Here is a 23027-nt window from a genome sequence, read left to right as displayed (position 1 = left end):
GAAATTTTCTGAATTATTTCTGTTCTTTGTCTAGCTAGAGCCTCTTGCTCCTTTTCCACTAGTACCCTTCTTAGAGTTGTGTCATGTAATATCTGGGGGGTCAATGGAGGAGTAAAACTCGGGGCAGTAGGATGCGTTTCACTTGGTCCTCCCCCATAATTTGGTTTCGGGAATAAAGTTCCAGTATTAAAGGACCTGCGCTCTTCCCCATATGGAGGTTGAACAAAAGGCAGTCCTGAATTCGAGGGTTTCTCTTCGTTTTCATACAAGGGTCTGGGAAAAAAGGTTTTCGTACGTGAATATTTTTCTTCTTGACTTGCGGGCACTTTGGGATATATATCCCTTGTTTCCGTTAGTTCAGGTTTTTCAGGATAGGGCAATACTTGACCACCCCCTCCCAGTCCCAGGGACCTGTCTTCTTCTTTTAGGAAGTGGCGTCGGGGAACATCTCCTACACTGGAAGGTCGGGTTCCCTCATTGTAAGGTGGCGGACTTCTGGTACAGATGTCATCTATTAGTTCATCATCTGAATCCCCCAGGGCCCCCCAATGCTTACATTTTTCAGTACTTTTCTCACCCGCTCCAATGTTATGACATGCCGGCATCATGGGAAACAGACCCTCAACAATCATGCTCTGCCTCCACTGTTTCATCCTTTTATCCCTGGATTCCTGTTTCTGCCTGGGGTACCACTTGGTCAAACCCTTGTCCATTCGGGGTCTTTCTCTTTCAAAAGCCTCAATCTCCCATTCCTCTAATGCCTCATACTGCGTTAGTCTCGGTCTGGGATGCAGTTCATTCATCCGGGTTCTTAAATTAAATAAGATCCTACCATTGAAAGTACCATCTAACGGAAAAGCCAATACTCCGTCATCTTTTGTGTACTTCACCCAATTCTCCAGCCACACACAGGTATTGTACCCTCGGTCAAACATCATGAATGAGGCGGGAGTATTGGGTGCTGGGACAAGAACACCTTCCCTAGATTTAATCGGTTTGTCCGTTTTAAAATAATTTTTCACCTTACTTACAAGGGACATTTTTCTCTTGGTTCCGTACATAATATCGTATCTGTTAGCCTTCCACTGATCCCTTTCAAACCCTAGATGCCTTGGATCAGGTCGCGTCTCTGTAGTCCGCGAGTGCCACATACGACTTCTGCGCTAACTTTGTTTACAAACTACCTCCAATCAGAACGCGCTTCAGAAATTCGTGCAACCAATGGGTGCGCGACACAAAATAAGCTCCGCCAATGGGTGCGCGGCCCCTTCGTGAGACAGTTCCCACGCTCCGGCGCTCACCCCTCCTTTACAATTTCAGCTCCGCTACCCGCCCGCTGCTTCTACCAATCCCAGCGCGGCACAGAGTGACGTCAGAGGCGCTTCGCAACTGACTCCCTCCTTTCACAAGGTAACGGAAACTTTCTTACTTTTAAAGTGCTCAGTGCTTGGTTAATTTACAACAAATACACATTCGCCACAGTGCTCAAGTGTCTAGACAGAGAAAGAATTCTTTTACAACAAGTAAACTACTTCCATTTACTTTTCACTCGCTGCGGGCAGATCTCTTCCGCCTACCCTTCACTCTAGCATCGGTGAACCTGTTATTCCCCTAAACTCATCCACTTCTTTCCGGGATATATTCCGAGTTTAAGGTTTCTCAGCGGACCCCTCTGCTTTCACGCTAGCTCCGAGGAACCTGCTACTTTTCCGATGTGACCCTTACTAGGTTACGCCACTATGGGAATTTTGCCAATGAACCCCGTTACTGTCATTTATTCACACATGTATTCAGAAAACCCTAGTTAGTGCTTCCCGGTTATCCTAACCTGCACCTAACTTTCCTCGAACCTGTGACCTCAGGACAATGGATTCTATTCACCACTTGCCCTTTCAATTCCCCGGGGAGTTCGGACAACACTTAACTAAACGATTGACAATTGCATGGATTAGTACATATAACAATATAAGAACAAGAATAATGGCAATACAGTAATTCATGAATTATTTTTACAAGATATTATTCGTGCGTATTCACAAGAGATTGATCAGGTCTCTTAGAACAGCCGCTCTTTTAGCAGCATTAATATAATAGCAGCTTCCGACTTAACTAGTCCAACTAATCCTGCCTAACCTTTAGCTAGTCCCTAACCATCCTCTAGCTACCAGAAAACTGATAGAGCGCGCGAGGCCACCCGACCAACAGTTTTCGCCGTTTCCGGCTTCAGGGCCCATATACTTTTCAAATCACCATATACATCGATCAGGTGACTTCACGAGCTCTATCAAGTTGGTGTGTGTGTGTTCCCTGCTACCAATTTTCAGTGCACCCGACTTACCATCCACCGATGCGGGTGCCTAATGACCACAATGAATCAGGGAGCTAGCTGTAAAGGAAAGGCAGCAAAATACAAGCCCAACCAATATCATTCAAATACTGTTTAAATGACCACGGACAACTGGAAGTTTTAAAATGTTTATCTAAAGTTCAATATTTTCTTGCATGAGATACAGTAAAATAAGGCAATCAATAACCAAGATAACGTAAATCACATAGGCAGAAAGAAATAATGACAGAGTAATCATCAAAGTATTAATAAAATGTAACGAGAAAAGATACTATGCAAGTCAGTATTATCTAAACAGGGATAGACTAAGTGTGTGTTACTGTAGAAGAGCTTATAATGAATAACACGCTTCACTTAAGGTGAAGGGGCCTTTGAACAATCTAGGCAACGAAGTTCTAGACCATATCAGAAAATGACACACTGCTATGCAAAATATAATTTCTAACAATTGAGAAGACATAGGAATAACTTTGCAAAATTATAAATGACTGTTCAATAGTTGCGGAAAGGCATGGAAATATAACATATGCAATGTTGAACTTTATTTAAGCAAAAGTTAGAAATTCAGAAGGTGCAAGAATTTCAAGAGGTTCAGAGTAATATTTACCTAGAAAAAGGTGTGGAAACCAAACCCTGGCCACGGGTCAGTTAAGGACAGGAAACCCTCAAGGAAGGATACCCCTCAAAGGACAGCAGGTGCAGAATGGACACCCAGGACAGGACAGGATACCCTCGGAAAAAGTAATCAGGACAGGACCCTCTTCAGGACAGGACCGGAACCCACAGTTCGGAAGCAACGCCTGCGCTCCACCCGCTCTGCAGCTATCGATCAAGACCCCGATTGGGTCAGCGAACTCCCAGCTAAGTGCCTTGCCAGCACTTTAAGATTCAGTAGAACCTCAGTCTATGGTCAAATTCGGACAGAGTGCTCCGCAGCGCTCTGTATCTTCAGTCACCTATTGAGTGCGTTGGGTCAGTGACAGGTCAGCTAAACCAGACAAGTCGGACGGTTCACTAGGTGAACCCAGGGTAGATATACAGTTTGGGGACAGTGTACCACCCCCCAATGTTGCAAAGTGTCAGAATCCCTCAATTTCGATTGGTCCTAAGGTAGGGTTTGGGTAACACACCAATCACAATACGCGAATTGAAGCCTTCATTAACATATTTGGGTACCGCCTAGCAGATTTGGGGTTCCCATGAGCTAACAGTAGCGCAATATAACAATGTATCACATAAGGAGCCACATTCGCTGTTCTCGCAGGGCAGAGGTGACTTTCTCAGGAGCATCTCGCCCATCACTGCCAGCTGGCTATGTTCCATCAGCCAAGGTCCCTCGTGCTGCCGAATGTCGCACAGGCGCAGAAGGGACCTCCAATATGGCTCTCCTCTCACTCAGACCCCCATTTCCCGCGGTACATGAAAAGTAAGCGAAAACAAATTAATACATAATAATGTCATTATGAAAACACATCACAGGGTTTGTACTTTTAACTCATCATCAAGAAATAAACGTATTGCATTTAAATGTTAGCTACATTGACACGGACACAAGAGCAGTGGCACGAGCTGTACCACATGATAAGCACAGCTATGAATTACGCATGCGCATAACTTTCCCTCCACTTCTGCAGACGCGTCAGGACACGTGAGTGTGGCTGACGCATGCGCAGTAACTAAAATACAAGCGACGGCCATTTTTTAAAAGGACACGGATTAATTCATTAGAAATACACATAGGCAAGCTTCGGGAACTTTACTTAAGCTAAATATAAACGTTAGTAAAACATACACGGGTTACCTTATTACACATAAATGAGGTTCTTGATTTCGGCAAGCCGCAAAATATGCAAAGCTTTGCTTCATCAATAGTACCTACGGATTAAGTATGGAAAGTTGTATTTTTCATATGTAGATCACAAGTCATTCTTCCTATGGGCAGAGGGAGCAGGTCCATCTCAGTATGTTGTTGCTCTGGTCATGTGATATTTGTATGTGTACCCTATACTTTTCTGTCTGGCATTCATATAGCCACATTGCTATTCAAAGGGTTCTTGAGTGGTGCCCCATAGTAGCTGGCTACAAAGACAACTGAGTGTGTAACCAATTTCTAGAATTGGCCCTGAGAGAAAGCCTGTGAAATTGGTTAAGGTTAATGGGTTTTGAACCATGACTGCTGCTTTTTTTAATGACATAAACACATACTTTTGCCCAAATAGGAGATTTATGTTTTAGGTAAAGTAACACTTCAATAATTGCCTATGGGTACTGAAGTTGTACAGTTGACTTAAGTAAACAGTACGTGATGATGGGCCCCTAATCGGTGGTCAACTGAAGAAACCTTCTCTGCCTACAACTCCATAATGACTGAGGTGCCTCCAATCCAAGAGGTGAGAAGGAAACACCATATTTGAGAAGAGGACCAGTATGTGAGTGACATGTTTGAGACTTCAGATAGGCTGCCAAGTGTGTTGGTGGGTTAGTGTACCTTTGGAATGCACCTCTCTATGTCCTAGATATGTGGTTGAATCTTATGTTCAATCAAAGCGTCAGTTGTTTGAGCTGGATTAGAGGTAGGGGGCCTACATGAGCATAGTTTTTCATGGGGGGATACTTTATGCACACGTTGTGATACTGTTGAGAAGAGCAGGGAGCAGAGAGAAAGGACAGAGTGACTGAGTCCTAATGTGCATAATGGTACAGCCATTCAGCATGGACTAGATGGTCCAACTGGCACTTATCCCTTGAAAGGTATCCCCTTAATTTAGTAATAGATTTGAATAATTCTCTCTTGTTTCTCCAATAAAAACAATTAGTTTTCTTATTTAGTTTGTGTGTTCCTCGGTTGGTAATTGCCCTTAACCAAATTGGAACCACTTTAAATATTTGCATGTTCTGTTCTCATCAGTCGACATGGGAGGCAAAGTGCACTCTACGAACTAAATAATGCAAAAAACAGAACTCTGTCCAAAAATTACTTTCACTAGTGCTAACGAGTCATCGATAGAAGAAACACGGCCCTAAGATCCAAAGGCCCTCCCAATTTATGATATATATAATTGAGTAGAAAAAATGTTTATGTTAATTTTCATTATTTGATCATCACAATACAAAAGACATAAAAAATTAATGTCACAATAATCAATAAATAATAAACATCATGAGTCTCACTCACTCATTCAATCAAACCAACCACGCATACACATTCACAGACACTCCAACAGACCATCAAGTCACAGTTCATTAGATGACAACAGATGTATTCAGATGATGCCAGAAGTCTTCCCCGGGTATATGGCAAATGTAAATTTTAACATAACAGAAATAATAAGCAAGAGGGAAAAACCATCCTCAAATGTTCATACAGTACAAAATACAATTTCCTCTCCAGAAGGGACACAGATGCTCCAGCGCCAACGAGCATTTTGGTATGAAACCCGGATCTGGGTCACACCTCAATCAGGACGAAGCAGAATGGTGTGGGACTCATGAAAAGTGGTGTCTAGGGAAACAACATAATTTAAATGTACATACACACATAATATATTAAAATGTAAATGCAAGGGAGTGTCAATATACAGAGCAACTCCTAAGTTATATCACAATAGAAAGCAAGGAATAGCTTTATCAGGACAAAAGGTTGATTTTCACGAATATATGGACTAGGGAGTGTGTACACTAGGTAGAAATAAAAATAAAATCGACCAAAGTGATATAGAATATACAGTGTAGAATCAGTGCCAGCTACCAGATTCAGGGGCCCCCTTCCGTGAGAGTGTTTAGAAGTTTACTCTATGCACAGCACATTGATGGTCTCCACCACTCAGGTAATAAAAGACGTCTCCTGTTGTTTGACACAGATTGTGCAACCACAAACCCCAGTATTTCTGTTTAGAATAGGAACATACATTCTGCTTTGTGATTGGCATTCTCATTCAGAAATACAGGAGCCTGTTAGGGGCTACACATGAATGATTTGTGAAGAAGTGATGCATGCTCAAAAGCGCTTGGCCTAGTATTTCCATAAACGGCCTAAGCAGCCATGTCTTAGTGACCTAGGAAGGCTCCTGAAAGTCCTAGAGATTAGGGCAGGCAGTCCTCCGGCTTCAGAACATTTTCACATAAATATTCAATAGCACTGCATTTCAAATTCAATCCATACTGTTTATTTAGAGGTTGGGCCACCGTCTCTTTAAAATTGCTAAATCCGCATGGTTTCGCCCTTCTCCCTAACGGACAGCAGGTCCAGTCTTTTGATATTTCCACAAGTCCAGAAAGGGTTCTGATGTCGGTGCCTGTAAATGACACATTTGATCCTGGCACAAGCAGATGGTCGGAGTGACTCCTGGCCCCTTCCTAATCAATGGGCTAAAAGTTCATGTGACCAATTCTACCCACTTTTTGTAGTTTCTGTTGCCTTACTGGACCAATTCTGGGGTCTGAGGGCTGTAGTCTCTGTGCCTGGGGAACGTACAGTGGTAATCCAAGTATCCTCCCACATCTAACACTAAATTACAGCTTGTATCAGGTACTGTCCCTACAACAAACCCAGCAACAGAAGTCTAGTAGGACAAAAGCAAGGTCCCCTAGCAACAAAAATTGGTTACAAAAGAGTGACTTGGCATCCTGTTCTCTTCCTTTCTAGTGCACCCCAAGTGTTGTATGTAACCAAGAGACAGAAGGCTGGTAAGACAAAAGCATGGTCATTCAGCAACTAGACAGGAGACCCATAAGAATTGGCATTCTGTTCTCTCCCTTTCAATTGTGTCCCGCCTGTTATATGTGAACCCAGCAGACCTATCATGCAGGATTTGGCAAACAAGCAGGACTTGACACTGTAGGGTCAAAAGGGATGCCCACATCCCCACCCTGCATATCCAGTGGAGTTCAGAGGAGCTCTCTCTACCGATTCAGGTCAGCCTTTTGATTGCAATTGAAGACTTCCCACTGTCAGGGTGAAGCTGGAGATCCAGGCAGCTATTTTGTCTTAGTATGTATTAGAAGTCTTACTTCACCATTGAATTGGATTTTTAATGAATATTGTTTCATTAGTTTTCTAGCTAGGCACATTCCCTAGATGCCGCATTAGTATTAAAATCTGCACTCCAGGACAGCTAGGCACGCCACAGTGAAAATAGTTTGTGGAACCTTGTACCTGTTGGGACATGTTAACATTACATTTCTACATGTCCTACTTTTAAATACCTGCCTTCAGGGCTACATGGCCTACCTTGGGTGATTAAATATTTAAAAGGGGGGGGTTTTACCTGTCAAAAAGGGTTTAACTTGACAGGGTGCAGTACGTGGCTGGTCCTGGTGGCTCAGTGTATTAATGCATTCACTGTGGGGCCTGTGCTCGATCTTATGGTCACAGGTTAAAATCCTGGCGCGTCCACTTAGCCTTTAATCCTATCTGAGGTTGTTAAAATGAGTACCATTGAGCTGGGTAACTATAAACATCTGTTATTCAGTGCCAAGAGTCCCCTTTGGGGGTGAACGTGCGCTTTACAAATACACATGTTATGTTACGTGTATTACCCTGTTACAGCGAGACTGCAGTGGTAGGCCTGAAGTCATGCTTGCACTGCCACTGTAGTGGATAGCTCAATAGGGGCTGGAGTCTACTAGTGGCATTTAACTTAAAGTCCCCGTGGGTAGAATTTGGACCATATACTAGGGACGTACAGCCAAGTCAAATATACCAATTAGGAGCATGGCAATTAGACCATGTTTAAAGGGGGAACATTGTAATCTTTGCCAATGATAACTCGGGGTTGCAGTGCACAGAGTTCCAAAGCCAGCAAAAGTATAGGGTCCAGCAAGATGCAAAAAATCAAGGGTGGCTGCTCAGAAAAGGCGAATTTCCTACGGTCATCCATTCTGGTTTTACAAAGAAGTAAAGAACTGTTGTGTTTCCCTTTTGACAATTGCCTATGAAGAATTTCAAATAAGCAAAATGTGCTGGGACTGGCCGCCTTCAATTCTGAATCAAATTGACCATTATCTGGCTGTCTACAACAGTTTACAGTTTGCAAGTGGATTCATATATCAGTAGAGATATGGGCTTAAAGGTGGGCAAACTGGCATATTTTTGTGGTTCTGCCAGAAATGCTGTTATTCCTTTCAATTTTATATATATTGAAAAACCATTTTGGAATTATTTTATAAATACTTTTTGGCCATTCGTTTACAAGGCCAGAGTGGATAGTTTTAGAGCCATCCTCTTCACAACGACTAGGGATTATTGTAAGATCATGAAGGAAACACGCATTGACATTTGTCAAGTGAACTGATCTGACTTTACTTCATTTTTCTGTACCGCCCAGCATGTTTTATGAGCGTATGCTGTCTCTCTGCTGTGCATATACCAAGTCAAAGTAATGTCTATTGAATTGTGCATTTGTATCAATTGAGAAAGACAGCCAGGGTGAAAATGGGTATGTGAAGTATGTGTGCATTTGTAGACTTGATGTCGCTTTCTGATATCATTCTGTGTCCTTTTCACAATATATGCACTGGCAAAAGTGTCTTGGACAACATTTCCAGTTACAAGAATGAAACTCTCATACTGTATCGGGCCTCATGAGTACACATTTATATTATGAGATTGGATCAGTATGCTGCTATGTTCCATTTTACCAAAAGGTAATTGAGTTGTAAGTATTACAAATGAGTACCTAAAACTAAAAACATCAGTTGCCTAGTGAGAAAACCTGAACACTGCATAGAGTTATTTGCCATTTTGAAAAATTGCCTGGAAGGATAATGTGCTATGTTTGTATCTTCACAGGTATGTCTTATAGGGATGTATGATGTTACAACGCATGCTTTTACCACACATGCCTTTACAACGCAGGTTTTACAATGCAAGTCGTTACAACGACTTGCGTTGGGGGGCGCTGGATAGTGAATAGTTTAATTTGCTATTCCAACTCCAGTCCCCGTGGATAGTAGGGAAGGTGTTGGATAGTAAATTAAAACTATTCCCTATCCTAGAGCGCCCCCCCAGCCCAATGCGTTGTAATAACTTGCGTTGTAAAAGTTGCGTCGTAATGGTAGTGCGTGGTAAAAGTTGCGTTGTAAAGGATGTTCCCCGTTTTATAGTATCATTTATATAGTGCATGCCTACATATAGCATGGCCTGGTCTTGCTATGTCCTTGTCTGAGGGCATGCTTGTATTATTGCAAAGAATGTTAGCATAGTGACTTGTATGTGAAGAGCTGTGATAAGTTGTGTCTGGTGTGTGAGAGCCATAGATGCACTTTTATTTTGTGGCGGTAAACTCAACATGGCTTGGGGATGAGCTGGTGTCAAAAAGCTAAACTACGTAGGCTGGAAGCTGCTTATGCAGTTTGTGACTGTTCATTTAAGTCATTGCTGGCAATGTATACATGTGGGCAAGGGAGGATGCATAGGGGCAATATGGTGGTTAAGGGATAGAAGGTGGATTGGAGTTACCAAGAAGACATGTTAATTAAAGTGAGTTGGTGTACTGAGGAATCATGGTTTGCAGGCCAACATAGTACTACTGGCCCACAGGAATGCAAGGTGGTAGTGAATATTGTCAATCCTTACCATCAGAGAGTTCCCAAACGTTGTAGTGCAACAGGGAATGAGGAAACTCTGATATACTGTGTAAGGGGACATTTTAATCTGAGATTGAGCCTTGGAAGCATGAAGGCATCAAGGGCAGAGGGAGCAAAGTCTAGATTGAAGAAGGATAGGAACAATACTCTAAAGGGCATGGTGCCCAATGAACTTTGCTTCAACAAAGATTCATCAGGCTGCCACCAGCCAATGGAGCACATCCAGAGTAGGGGATGTGAGTTGCAATAGGAGATGAAGTACAGGTGAAAGGTTGCATATTAACTAATTAAACGGGTCAAACATTCGTTAATTATCAACACCTAATATTTGTCATCCATTCTGTGGCTATATAATTATTCCCATTGTTTGTTTATATTTAAATGTTTTATGCTGAAGGGACATTGGGCCAGATGTACCAACATTGTATTTGCTATCAGTAGTTCCGAATTAAGGACAGACATCTTGTAAATTCAGTGAGAATTTGTGAACCGACCTCATAATAGATAGGTTGGTTTGCAAAATCTCCATTCAGAGCGGGTCGTAAATTGACCAACCCCGTGAATATTAATGAGGCAGGTCACAAATTGCGACGTACTCTGATTGCAAGCCATTACAGGAATGGGGGCCAGCTGGGGTCAGTAGACCACAATGTCTCTGATCTCATTTAAGTAAAGTTTTTTTTTTTAATGTAGCCCATTTTCCTTCAAGGGAGCAGGGCTAAAATAAAAAAGTTAACTTTTCTTTTTAAAGTATTTTTGAGAGTTGGGAATGGACTCACTCCCCTTTATGAATGGGTTATCTCCTCCTTTGAGGAGCAAGTACGTTTTTAATAGTTTGTGACTGAATTGGGGTCGCAAACCATTAATGCATTGCCTTGTGAATTGAATTTGGAAGAGATGCCCTAGATTCGTCCATTCCAAATATTTAATTATTATCCATTTAAAAATCCACTTTGCAATTTGGTAACCATTTACCAAATTGTAAAATGGGTTTAGGCTTAGGAGAGTGCCATTTAGTGTCGCAAACCATGTGCTTTTACGAATTGCAGGGTTTCCCACCTCTAAATGGCTTTGTACATCTGGCCCAATGTTGCTAATAACATGTCAAAGTATGGACATTGCCAGTTATGTGTTTTTCTGTCAACCTCCCATATTGTCCCATTCCCATGTTCACTATCTTACCTGCTCCTTATCTCTCTAGTGACTGAGAGCCATGGTGAAGTGGAAATTAAGTTACATCTGAACTGCAGTCACTGTGAAATGGATGACTGCCACATTAACATGGAGACGGAGGAAGTCATTTGCATCTGCCACCATGGGGCAGTCTTGGCTGAAGACGGTGTCTCCTGCCTAGGTAAGCGCAACACTAAGGTGGGCAATAAACTGATTAGCAATTTGCAACCTCATTGGGAGAACAAAATGGATACTACTCTGCCTCAAAGGTCTCAAAGGTTTGGAAATGTATCTGTCCCCAAAACTGTTTCAGTGGCTCAAGGCCTACTAGCACAGGGCCTAATGCCAACCCAAGATGCAGCCTTCTAAAGTTTGTTAATCAAACTATATAAATGGTGCCTCTCTTTCCTATTTTATCTTTTCTTCTGTAGTTGTAAGACGAGTCTAGGATGGGATCCATCAGACTTCATGGACAATAGTCATGGCGCGTCTGAGCACTTGACTTGTTTCTGAACAATTCACCATCCAGTCTGCCCACTGATTATGTTTCCTTGGAGAACTGATATATTTTAAAACAACAAGGGCAGCCAATCAAGTCAGCAAGGGACCTTGGGAATAGATTATTTTTAAACAACAGTGGTCCCTTACAAGCAAAGGAATAACATTCAATAAATATAGGCACAGTCGTTTCTATATTGGTGTGACATGTCCAGCCGGACAGAGGTCTGATATTTACTTTTTAGTAATAGCAACAATTTCATCAGCAATTTACAAGGTGGGGCACAAGCCTGTACCCTACTTTAGCAAACACGGAAAGTACAGTTGGAGAGCGTGAAACACAAAGGGCTTTTAGGCAAAAGCTTACGCGTCTGTAATTTTCACAATTTCAATAGTAGAACAGAAAAAATCATACACCTTTACATATTAATTGACACAAGGTTCATAAATGTATAAGGTGCGCAATTAAAGTTGACGGCGTTTCGATCCCACTACATTGTTATGGGGATCATCATCAGGACATGTAATAAATGCCTAAACGATACAAGCCTCATTTGCCGTGGACGGGCGACTGAGGACAAGGCTCAAGAGCAGGTAACGTGCAATTAATATTGAGGAGGACGAAACCCAGAATCGGGGTCCAATGTGAAGCGTCAAGCCAATATCTGGCAATACAACCGATCCCTTCAAGTTAAAGCATAATTGCTTGTTTGGTCGCTGTGGGCTTTTTAGGTAACCCATGTTCTGACTCCCTCTGTGAGGAGTTGGATACCGTTGGCTATAGTATTGGCCACTAGACCCCTGGTTCTTTTAGTGTTTTACATTCAAGTACATTGGGGATGTGAATCTGGGCAGGTCTTTAAACTACCCCTATGACCCTCTCTCACTTGTTGTTATAGTTACTTGAACTACACAGCCATAACGGCCCACAATCGACTACACACGACTTCACACTTAGTGTCAACTGTGACGTCACACATTACATCATCCATATTGTTAGACTGTGGGCTTTCCTTACTTCGTTCCACAAACAGGAATTTGCCCTTGCAGATCGGCCTGGTGCATATGTGTGCTGACATTTGAGGGCATCGGATCTATAGTTTTCCATGTAGTTATACTTAAGTCTGTCTTTTCATCCAAAGCGATGGAATAACACAAGCTGTAATGTTGTACCTACCAAAAAGGAGACATGGCTGTTTACCGCATGCTGCCAAAGAAGGTATGAAATGAAAAGGTTGCGCTCTTGGCAAACCGTTTGCAAAACACAACCCTGTAATACATCACAGTGCAGGTCACAAAGGTAGATGGCATGGAGGGGTGGTGGGTGAACAGAGAATCTTCAGTGTGAAACTCCAAAAGGCTCCCTTAACTGTAAACATGGATTGAACACAGAGTGGTTTAAAGGTGAGTAGACATCCCAATGGGAGCTTTGGACTGCACGTGAAAACCTCAACATCAAAAGAAGTGCTAAAATAACACGACTAAACGCAAGATCGACTTAACCCTTTACAAGGTTGAGAGATACTAAAGCAGTGAATCCCTACCGCATGTGGTAAAAGGACACTGACTGTATGTGCGTTATTTGTTCCGGCTCTAGGTAACTTTAATGCAGGGTACCTTTTCCGCAGGGTCCCCCTGCCACAGCCTCAAACACGACTTACCTTTGGAGACCACTTCAGTCCATAAGGTTACATCGGTGAACAACCTTTACAACGAAACTTTTACAACGAACTACCATTACAACGAAACTTTTACAACGCAAACTATTACAACGCATAGCGCTTGGGGGCGCTCTAGGATAGGGAATAGGTTTAATGTACTATCCAACACCTTCCCTACTACCCACGGGGACTGGAGTTGGAATAGTAAATTAAACTATTCACTTTCCAGCGCCCAAAAGCATTATGCGTTGTAATGGTATGCGTTGTAAAACTTGCGATGTAAAGGTAGGCGTTGTAAAAGTATGCGTTGTAACGTCATACATCCGGTTACATCTTCACCCAGTGTCCTGCATGTTTACATTGTGGGGATCAATAGAAGTTATACACCAGCCCTTTTGAACAAGAACTGCTCTAAGTCCCTTGCACAAACATTAATGTTCTTTCTTATTGTGCAGCGAAAGAGGGAGTTGCAAAAAACCTTCAACATCAGATAGGCAATGGTCAACCAACCATGTATTTTTAACTTGGTTTCGGACTAGTTTGCTATCTGCAGCAGTGATTTTTTGGGGATAAGTAGTCACAAAGTTGTGAATAACTAAATGTACTTATACATCTTCAGCCATCATTGGGGGGTGTCAAAACAAGGCTTTTTGCAGTTTTACCTGTTGTAAGTTCCCATTGTTTGCTGTTTTTGTATCTTTAAACAGTCACCATACACTAGTGAACATGCCCAGATCATCCCATTTTAGTAATATATGCTGTCACGGCCCAAACTCCATTTCAGTTTATCAAACCAGACATTTAGGGTTTGGAGGCTGAGTAGATTTCCAGTTCTTGGCAATTATTAAAAGTGCAATTAAAGTGCTAAAAGCATGTACATTTACTCACTTGTAACTCTACAAGTGCAGTTATGTGTGAACTGACACTTTTTTGCTATTCTCCATTTCCGAGTGTAGATTTACACCCAAATGTAGACGTACAAGTCTCCTCGGCCGGGTGGAGCCCCCTACAGCCGGATTTACGAGTCTACAAGTTATTTTTCACAAGTAGGCGGATATCTCTGCCACAATAGCAGAGGTCTTTCTAAGGGAACATTATTTTCATACGTTGTTATTTATTAAAAAATATCAAACTCATTTCAATAAAAATATAAAATAATTTGAAATATTTATTATAAACGTAGAACTATTAAAATACAATTTCACAGTACATTAACTCATTAAATGAAATGTGTATTAATTTGCATTGATGTTACCTCATGTTTTTGCATTTATGCACACGTTCTTTCCAACAGTCTTTTGCTGGTAGTAGCTACCCACAGATAATCTGTGAGCTGAGCTGGTATTACTACATTTGTCACAGCGGTGGAATTGTGAATGCTGCTTCCCATACTCATAAATGCTTTTGTGAATCAGCACCTAAGATGCTGAAGAGTCCTACCTGTTGCCTAATTGTAGCATCAAACAGAAATGACTTCTTGGCAGCTATGAAGGCCCTGACACACCCGTGGCTGCAGCTGGCTCAGTGGAGACACTTTCACGCATAAGCTGCTGCAGCGAAGTGATTGTCAGGGGGCTCTGCTGGAACCGCAGGTTGATGATATCTCATTACTGCCTGTGCACTCTCCTGCGTGCAATCACAGTGAAAGGAAGTGGTGTGCAGAAATTAGAAAATGTTGGAATGCTTCTAACTTGCACACTCGGATAACTGCCTGATGCACTCATTAGAAAAACACAAGAGGCTTGGGGCATATTATCAAGGGATTTATCTCCGCTTTTTTGGCTTTAAAAGCCAAGAAAGCGGAGATAAAATTATCGCCCTATCAGCAACAGGGTACTCACACACAAATTCGCATGTTAGCATCCTTTTTCTCTACGCTTCCCCTTGCATCTCTAATGAGATGCAAAGGGGGCGTTCCAGAGAAAAATAATAGGAGAAATGTTGTTAAGCGACATTTCTCCTATTATCAAGGATTTCGCTAACCCTGTTAGTGATAAAAAAAGCAGCGCTAACCGCGGTTAGCGCTGCTTTTTTTACACCTGGTATTTTCCTGATTTAGCCATGACATCCTATGGAAGGTGGATATCATGGCTAAGTTTGTGAGCCCCTATTATCAAGCTAAAGCCAAACTTCGAGAGATTATCGTTGGTTTTCCAGCTATAATCTCTCATTTGGCAGTTAGCGCGAGGATTTTTATCACTTCCGAGATAAACCTTGCTAATAGCAAGTTATCTCTGCGATAATTTCCGGCGATGCTTAGCGTTAAAAAATTCGTTGCTAAGCCTCATTAGCGATAAATATCGCTAATCGTTGGTAATATGCCCCCTTATTTTTTATTTTGCTTTGAGTTGTGCTGATAGTGTATGAACTCATTATTAAAATGTCAGTTCCCCAATATGAAGCCTGCCAGGGTGTGATGACACACTAAGGCCTTGTCATATGCACCAAAGCAACATTGTTTTGTGCATCTTCCTTTGCACAGATGCATCCACCGTTCTATGATTTACATGCTTAATCATCTGTTGTGATTACTGCAAGTTCTCATATTTCAACTTTAATCTGTTACTGCACGTTTTAGGAAGTTTTTCATAGCTGAAAATAAGGTAACAAAAATGTGTTGCTTTTTTAATGTCTGCCACACACAACTTTAGCTGTTTGTTGGCACTCTTGTCAACACAAGATACAATCTACAGAAAGAGTAGATGGATTAGGTCCTTCCTCCGTTGTTTTTTTTCGGTGAGTCTAGTTCAGGCATTATATGGATCAGGTGTCTCTCACATCTTGTACCTGCCCAACACATTCCACAAACATTCCGTTCAGAGACTTGGATAAATCTAATCTGTTGGAAGCATGCATCCAGTGAGCTGGCCTTGTTTCCCTGCAGTGGCCTGGCTCCTCGTGATGATCTGAGTGGTGTATTGTCATTTAATTTGGATTTCACATTTAGGGCTTTTAGTCACAAATATATAAACCATCCAGATTTCATATGAAGACCTTCCAACTACTTATGTATGGCCATGTGAGACATTTTGAACTGAGAAGAGAAATGTTGTATTCTGCCTACCTATCCTTCCACTATTCCTTTTACAATCCAAATAACAGACTAACATGCCCACCGCTCAAATCAAAATTAATTTCATATTTCACTACACTAATTCAACGCTAATCCTTTTTGGGTTCCTGAGTAGCCTGCTACTCGCCGAAAAGTGCTACAGCACCTCATCTGAAGCGCTATATGAATGCAAACCCTTCCCTCTTCCATCAGTCCACTATCCTTTCCAATCCAAATAACAGACTAACATGTCCACCACTCAAATCAAAATTAATTTCATATTTCACTACACTAATTCAACGCTAATCCTTTTTGGGTTCCTGAGTAGCCTGCTACTCGCCGAAAAGTGCTACAGCACCTCATCTGAAGCGCTATATGAATGCAAACCCTTCCCTCTTCCATTAGTCCACTATCCTTTCCAATCCAAATAACAGACTAACATGTCCACCCTGAAATTCATTTCATATTTCCCTAGACTAATTCACCGCTAATCTATTTCTGGTTCAGGAGCAGCGCACTACTCGCCGAAAAAGTGCCTCCACGCCTCATCAGGGGTAATACGCGCTATATAAATGCAATTAAAATTACAAGTACCTACATCATCTTTAAGTACACAAATGGCAATCTTATTGTTGAGTGGCTATTAGTATTTGACTCCTCGCAGGGATAGCCCAGTGACCTGTCTAGACCATCATCAAAGGGGCTGCACTGGGACAGAAGAGAATATCGTTTTAGAGAGAAAATGTGTCTGTAGCCTACTCAGCAGGCCTCTAACCATGAAGAAATGAAGTACTTTGCGTTTCTAAAAACAAACGGCCTTATTTATGAGGCCGTGCGTCACTTTTACGCCGCCGGTGTGTCACTTCTCATAAATAGGCCCAAAATATTTTGGGCAGGAAAGATTTTTTACACTCTAGGCATGGGGGCAGGATGACTTTGTCAATCCTAATAGCTGCTGGAAATATGGCCTATTGAGTGCAGGTCATGAGTGTGAATCCAAGTGAGGCCAGCTTATGCTGTGTGTAAACTGAGTACCATTTGATTTCATTGGGTAATTGCAATTGTTATTTCAAATGAGTAGTAATGGCCACTGTGATATGAGAAGATGCTAAAATCATATTATTATGATAATGATGATTATTATTCATAATATTATTATTGTTGACAGTAATGATAATAATAATCGGATACATGGACTGTTGGCGGTCTCCAAGACCTATAATACTGGCAACGCTGTTATTTAAGAATAGGTGTAATGTGACATCTCCTAAAATGGACCGAATCCCCATTTTTGCTCATTCCCGGTTTCCCCAGCATTATTGGGAGGAGGGGGGCTGCTTTGCTTCCAATGGCAGAGGCTCAGGAGGCTGTGCTTTTGAAGCCAACTTTCTCTCTGTGGGACGGGTATGCTCAGACGTGAGTCCTGTGCTCTCCATGCCACTGAAGTCAAGCTATCCTGGCTGATGAGGGCTAAAAGCCCGAAACCCGTCCTAGGATGCTTGTTTCCAGTCCAGGGAGGACCTGCTTGGCAGTTCGGGCTGGACTGTTCCCATTGGGCGCAGGGTAAAGACTGATTTGCATATGTCTGGATCCAAACTGGAATGGCACGGTGAGCAAAAAAACGATGGATTTAGGCCCAGATATCTGTGCTGGGGTGAATGTATGACATAGTTCTGCACTCTGTCCATCAGCTGTTCTTTTTGACTTTCTCTCTACAGCATTATCAACTAAATTCTCTTTATCTGCTAGTGACGTCCATGTTAAGCTTTGTGGTCCTGGAATGGAAAAATGGAAGAACAATGACCACGACTGGCTGGCAGAACTCCTAGCACATCAAGGACTGTGACCTTTTGTTTGGCTCAACTAGACTCTGGTTAAGAAGCATGTCTGTGCAAAACAAACATGTAATGCGATCTTGTCAGGCTTTCTGCCAAAGAATTGTGAGCTGGCTAAGCATGCTCCCACCTAGTCTAAAGAAGAAAGTGTGGTGAAAAATGCTATCCAGAATGGCACAGATATGTAAATTGAGCTGGCAGGCTGGTGGAGCATCTTGGAGCCTAGCCCCTCATGGGCCAGTGTAGCCCAAAGTCTTTCTCTTTTATCCATGATCCTGCTTGCTCTTTAGTCTTCACGGCAATTCCTTAGCAAATACATTGAATGACAATTTTTCGAGAAGAGCATATTCAACATTCATCTGCCAATTTTCACAGTACAGACTTGTTAATATTAAAAACCATTAAAACCCGAATCAAGCTATCTGGCTTATCTGAGAACCTTACACTTTCTGGGTGTTGTAAATGTGTAATCTTTTATTTTATTTTGTTATCTTTTATTTTATTATCCAATAAAGCTTTCTCTGATTTCTCCTCAAAGGTCTGCTTTGCACAATAGAAAACTTAAGTTGGCATACAAATATAAACACTAGTTAAAGCTTTGATGTATGCATTTAAAGGCATGATAGCAATGTTAAAAGACCTCATCAAGATGCAGTTTGTTGCAGGGTATTGATTTAGCTGTGATATTCTGTACGTAATCCGAAGGCATGTATGAACAGCAGAGCATTGTAGTATGTCCTGAAAATTGGTACATACATTCATTTTCCAAACCCTGACTGGGCAGGGTTGTATGGGAGTGGCAGGGGTAGTGCACCTCAGTTTGGCGTTAATGCTGATCTTCCTGGATTGGGTTTCAAAGGATGCGGTGTTTGCCACATTCAATGGGGTCTCAGTGTGAGGGGGATTTAGAAATGTGCACACGGTTTCCACTGTCACCTGCAGATTAATCAATTGTGTGTATAGAGTGTGTTGGGTTAAAATATAATACAGCTCACACAGACTTGATTATCTAAAACTGAGTGAATGAGGGGATCTGTATGATATGAGGTAATTTTTGTTTTAGGCATTAGACGATTGGTCATTGATTAGAGCTATTTGTGGTTTCCTGCTGAGTTCTTTTCTGGGTTACATTGTGTGTGAGTCTTTTCGGCACGCCGCACAGGACTCCAGAGACCAGGAGTCCGTGCGTGACTGCACCTGTGCGGAGGCACCCCCACCCGCCCATGGCAATTGAAAACTCCTCGCCGGACCCGCTGCCGCGGGTCCTGCATCGTTCTTTCCAGCTTACCGGCCCCAGAGCTGCTCTCGCCCCCGAAGGGGCTGCGCATCAAGGGGCTAGGAAACCAACAACCGTATTGGGGGCAAAATCAGCATGCCGCACGGGACTCCAGTGACCAGGAGTCCGTGCGTGACTGCACCTGTGCAGAGGCACGCCCACCCGCCCACGGGTACTTTAAAACAACACCCTGGTCACGCTGCGTGGGACGCGCGCGCGACGAGCCGGACAAAGCCCGGACAAAGGGCGGGCCGTCTGTGGCCGCCCGAGGCTGGTCGAGGCTGGGCTGGGCCTCGGACCTTGGTTCTTGGACATTGTAGCTGAGCTTCGGCACCCCAGATAAAGTGAGACTTTTAATCATTTAGCGTATGCTTGTTTGAATTGTTTGAATCATAGGGTCGTAGGATAAGGAGTTGAAATAAACCTTTCATTATTGTACTGTGGTCTTTGTGACGGTTTAGTTCCCAAAATTGTACTCTTTAGATTTAATTGTAAGCACTAATAATGTCGAAAGCCAAAGCAGTTAAAACACCCCCTGTATCAGCGACGCTAGACAACTATCTGGTGAAAGTTGTGAACAAAATCAACAGCGAACGACGTAAATCGTTAGGCCGGGGGACCTCCTCTCTCTCACCGCCTACATCGCCCATTGTATTGTTTGCATCCTCACAGGGTGATAGTTGTGATGCTGATCAACCCGATTTAGTAAACATGGAAGATCCAGCTCTTCCATTTATAGAACCAATGCATAATCAAGACAAATCGGGTGTTCCTTATGATTCCCCAGCTCAGCGCTCCCCGGCCCGAGGACACAGAGAGTACTGAGATCTCGTAAGAACACACAAGTCAAACGGGGGGGGGGGGGCGAAACAACAAAAGAGCAGACTCACCACTCACTAGTGCTGGAAGTGCTACCGAGTCAGTAGTTAATAATGCCACAGTTAAAATAGACACAGAGCAATTAGATCTTCTGATTGGCATTATAGATGCAAAAAATTGCTAAGCTAGTTAAACCTCTAATGGCCAAACTTGACCTGATGTCTGTAGAAGTTGTGAGATTAGGCAGCCTTCTGGGACCCCGCATTGACACAACTGAAAGTGATAAAGCTGCTGAAAAGGGTCCTAGGGTTAATAATGAGACCTTAAAGCTTCCTAATGGGGGATCTTGTACAGTAGAACCAGCAGTCTCTGTAGCCTTGGAAACTGTGCGTAAAATTCCATCGCCAGTAACATGCCTAGGGAGTAAGATAGGGTGAGCAGAAGTGAAGAATAGATGCCTGGTTAGCTGACAACCAGATTTACCTCCAGAATGTGCCCCGCTTGTGGCAGTCCTGACTAATGTTCCACCTGTAATAGAGACTGGCCACCCAAACAAGCTAGAATCCCACGAATCCCTGAAGAACAAAACTGTGTCATGGCTTAATAGAGAGTGTGGGTTTCCAGTGGCACTATCACACCAGATCTTAACCACCAGAAGAGTCACATGGATAGGAAGATCTCATAAGAATATTAGTGGCGATTGTGTCATTATTAATTTTAGAAATCCACATCTTGCCAATACTGCATTGTTAAGAGCTACCTCTCTACCCCATAACGACCAGGGTATCACACTTCGACCACTGGGATATTTTTACAGACATTTAACTCAGCAGCCCCTTAATGATTCATTTAGGGGCAGAGGTAACAGCACTGATGGGTCTACTGGCCGTGGGGTTGCCACATTCAATCGTTATTAACCCCTGAGTGATCTAGACTCCAATGATTGACTCGAACTTGGCCGGACCCACTCTTTACCTGATGTAGAAGCTTATCCTCCGGTTGTGGGGGAGGAGTGTGGAATAGCTGGAAACTCAGTGAATACATGTGGGGGTGGCAATCTCAACATCACGAACATTTTGGGGGATGTACAAGGTGGCTGCATTGATGGTATGGTGGTAGCTAAGGTCCCTCGTCTAGGAACCAGGTTCCTTAGCTGGAATATTGCCGGGTTAAACAGTAAAGCAAATGACGCAAAGTGGAGGGATTGTCTTACTGATTGTGATATTATTGGGCTCCAAGAAACTTGGGACACAAAAAACACCTTTCTCTTGGACGGGCATGCGGCCTTCTGGTCGTCAGCAGTTGCTTCCCCTATGAGGAGGGCGAAGGGTGGACTTCTAACCCTTATCTCATTAAAACTTGAGGGGCCTATACTAAAGTGGAGACAGGTACACCCTACTGCCTCGCCGTGGAAATTTTAACTAAAACCACTGGTAACTGGCTTATTGTTAACTTTTATAACTCCTTTGATAAGACCATTTTTAATGAACATCTTGTCAGTCTATATGATTTCCTAGAAATGTATAATGTCAACAGTACAAATTGTTATTCGGTTATAGTGCTTGGAGATTTTAATGTTCACTGTTGCAATGGTAATTGTTTTGTCTGGTACAGTCTAGGTCCAGCTAACCAAGATAATATTCATTTTGAGCACCCCCCGCAGGGATCGTACTTAGAAGATTTGGTGGCAGGAAACGATTTGATCTACCCTAACCAATTTACAGGGGACATTCCAACCTTTAAAGGAAAAAGCTCTGGGTCAACTATTGATTATATCTTTGTCAGCCTAAATGTGGCAAACCGGGTTAGCCAGTATAACATTTTTTGGTCTTCATATGACGATCATAACCCTGTAAGGCTTACCTTGACAGATGACCTAAAGAAAAAAGTCACAACTAACCTGACAGCTGGAATCCTTGATATAAGACCCACCGATCAAGCTCGACTCTTGAAATGGTGCCGGGTGGTGAATAAGGACTTTAAGGACAACTTGCTGGCAAAGGTTGGGCAAGATATGTCTCCCTGTCTAACAGATGGTATTGTCGGTGATGAGGTCCTTGTGGCCTACAGTAGAATTTGCACCCAGATCGATAGTGATCTCAAAAAAGTAGTCAAGGGGCAACCTAGGAATGGGGAGAAATGGTTTGACCATAATTGTTCAATAGCCCATCAGAAGCTGATGGTAGCGTTGAAATCCAATCCTCCTGATAAAGTGGAAGTAGCTGCCCTTAGGCACAAAAAAAGCGAAAAAATTAAATAAGGGAGGAGGCCTGGAATGAGCTTTTATCCATCGATGTAATTAAAAATAGTGCCAAATTTTGGACTGTGGTTAATAAGCCTTTCTTCCAGGACAAAAGCAACAGTGAGCTTGATTGTGGTATCCAGGAACAAGACTGGTACAGCTATTTTAAACATGTCTATGATGGGGAAGGGATGCTGGCAGGTCCAGTCTTAAATATGGAAAAATATTCATTGTCATTCACAGAGCTAGAGGTAACGCAAGCCATAATGCAAATGACGAGTAATAAGACTCTGGGACCTGATGGAGTCCCGGCAGACCTTTTTAAAGCAGATGTAAAGACCTGGACAAAGATATTATATAATGCCTTTGTCAATGCTTGTCATTTGGGCCTGCCTCCTACATGGGCAAGATCTGTCATTATACCTATATATAAGAAAGGGAATAGAGGTGACCCGAGCTGTTATCGTCCGATATCTCTAATTGACTCCTCTGTAAAAGTACTTGGCAGGGTGGTTCTAAGCCAACTGACCGGGTGGC

General features: G+C 42.6%; 1 protein-coding gene across 1 annotated transcript in view; it reads left to right on the top strand.

The window, feature by feature from the left end:
• Positions 1-23027, top strand: part of ALK (ALK receptor tyrosine kinase) — a 2452973-nt gene that overhangs the window by 2315576 nt on the left and 114370 nt on the right. The window contains exon 19 of the mRNA XM_078647129.1: positions 11136-11288. Within this exon, the coding sequence (XP_078503255.1) occupies positions 11136-11288 (153 nt within the window). The remainder of the gene's footprint in view (positions 1-11135; positions 11289-23027) is intronic.

The sequence above is a fragment of the Lissotriton helveticus genome, chromosome 6 (assembly GCF_964261635.1).
Source record: "Lissotriton helveticus chromosome 6, aLisHel1.1, whole genome shotgun sequence".
NCBI classification, from domain to species: domain Eukaryota; kingdom Metazoa; phylum Chordata; class Amphibia; order Caudata; family Salamandridae; genus Lissotriton; species Lissotriton helveticus.
The sequence above is the reverse complement of the archived record's forward strand: the minus strand, read 5'-3'. Positions and strand labels throughout refer to the sequence as shown.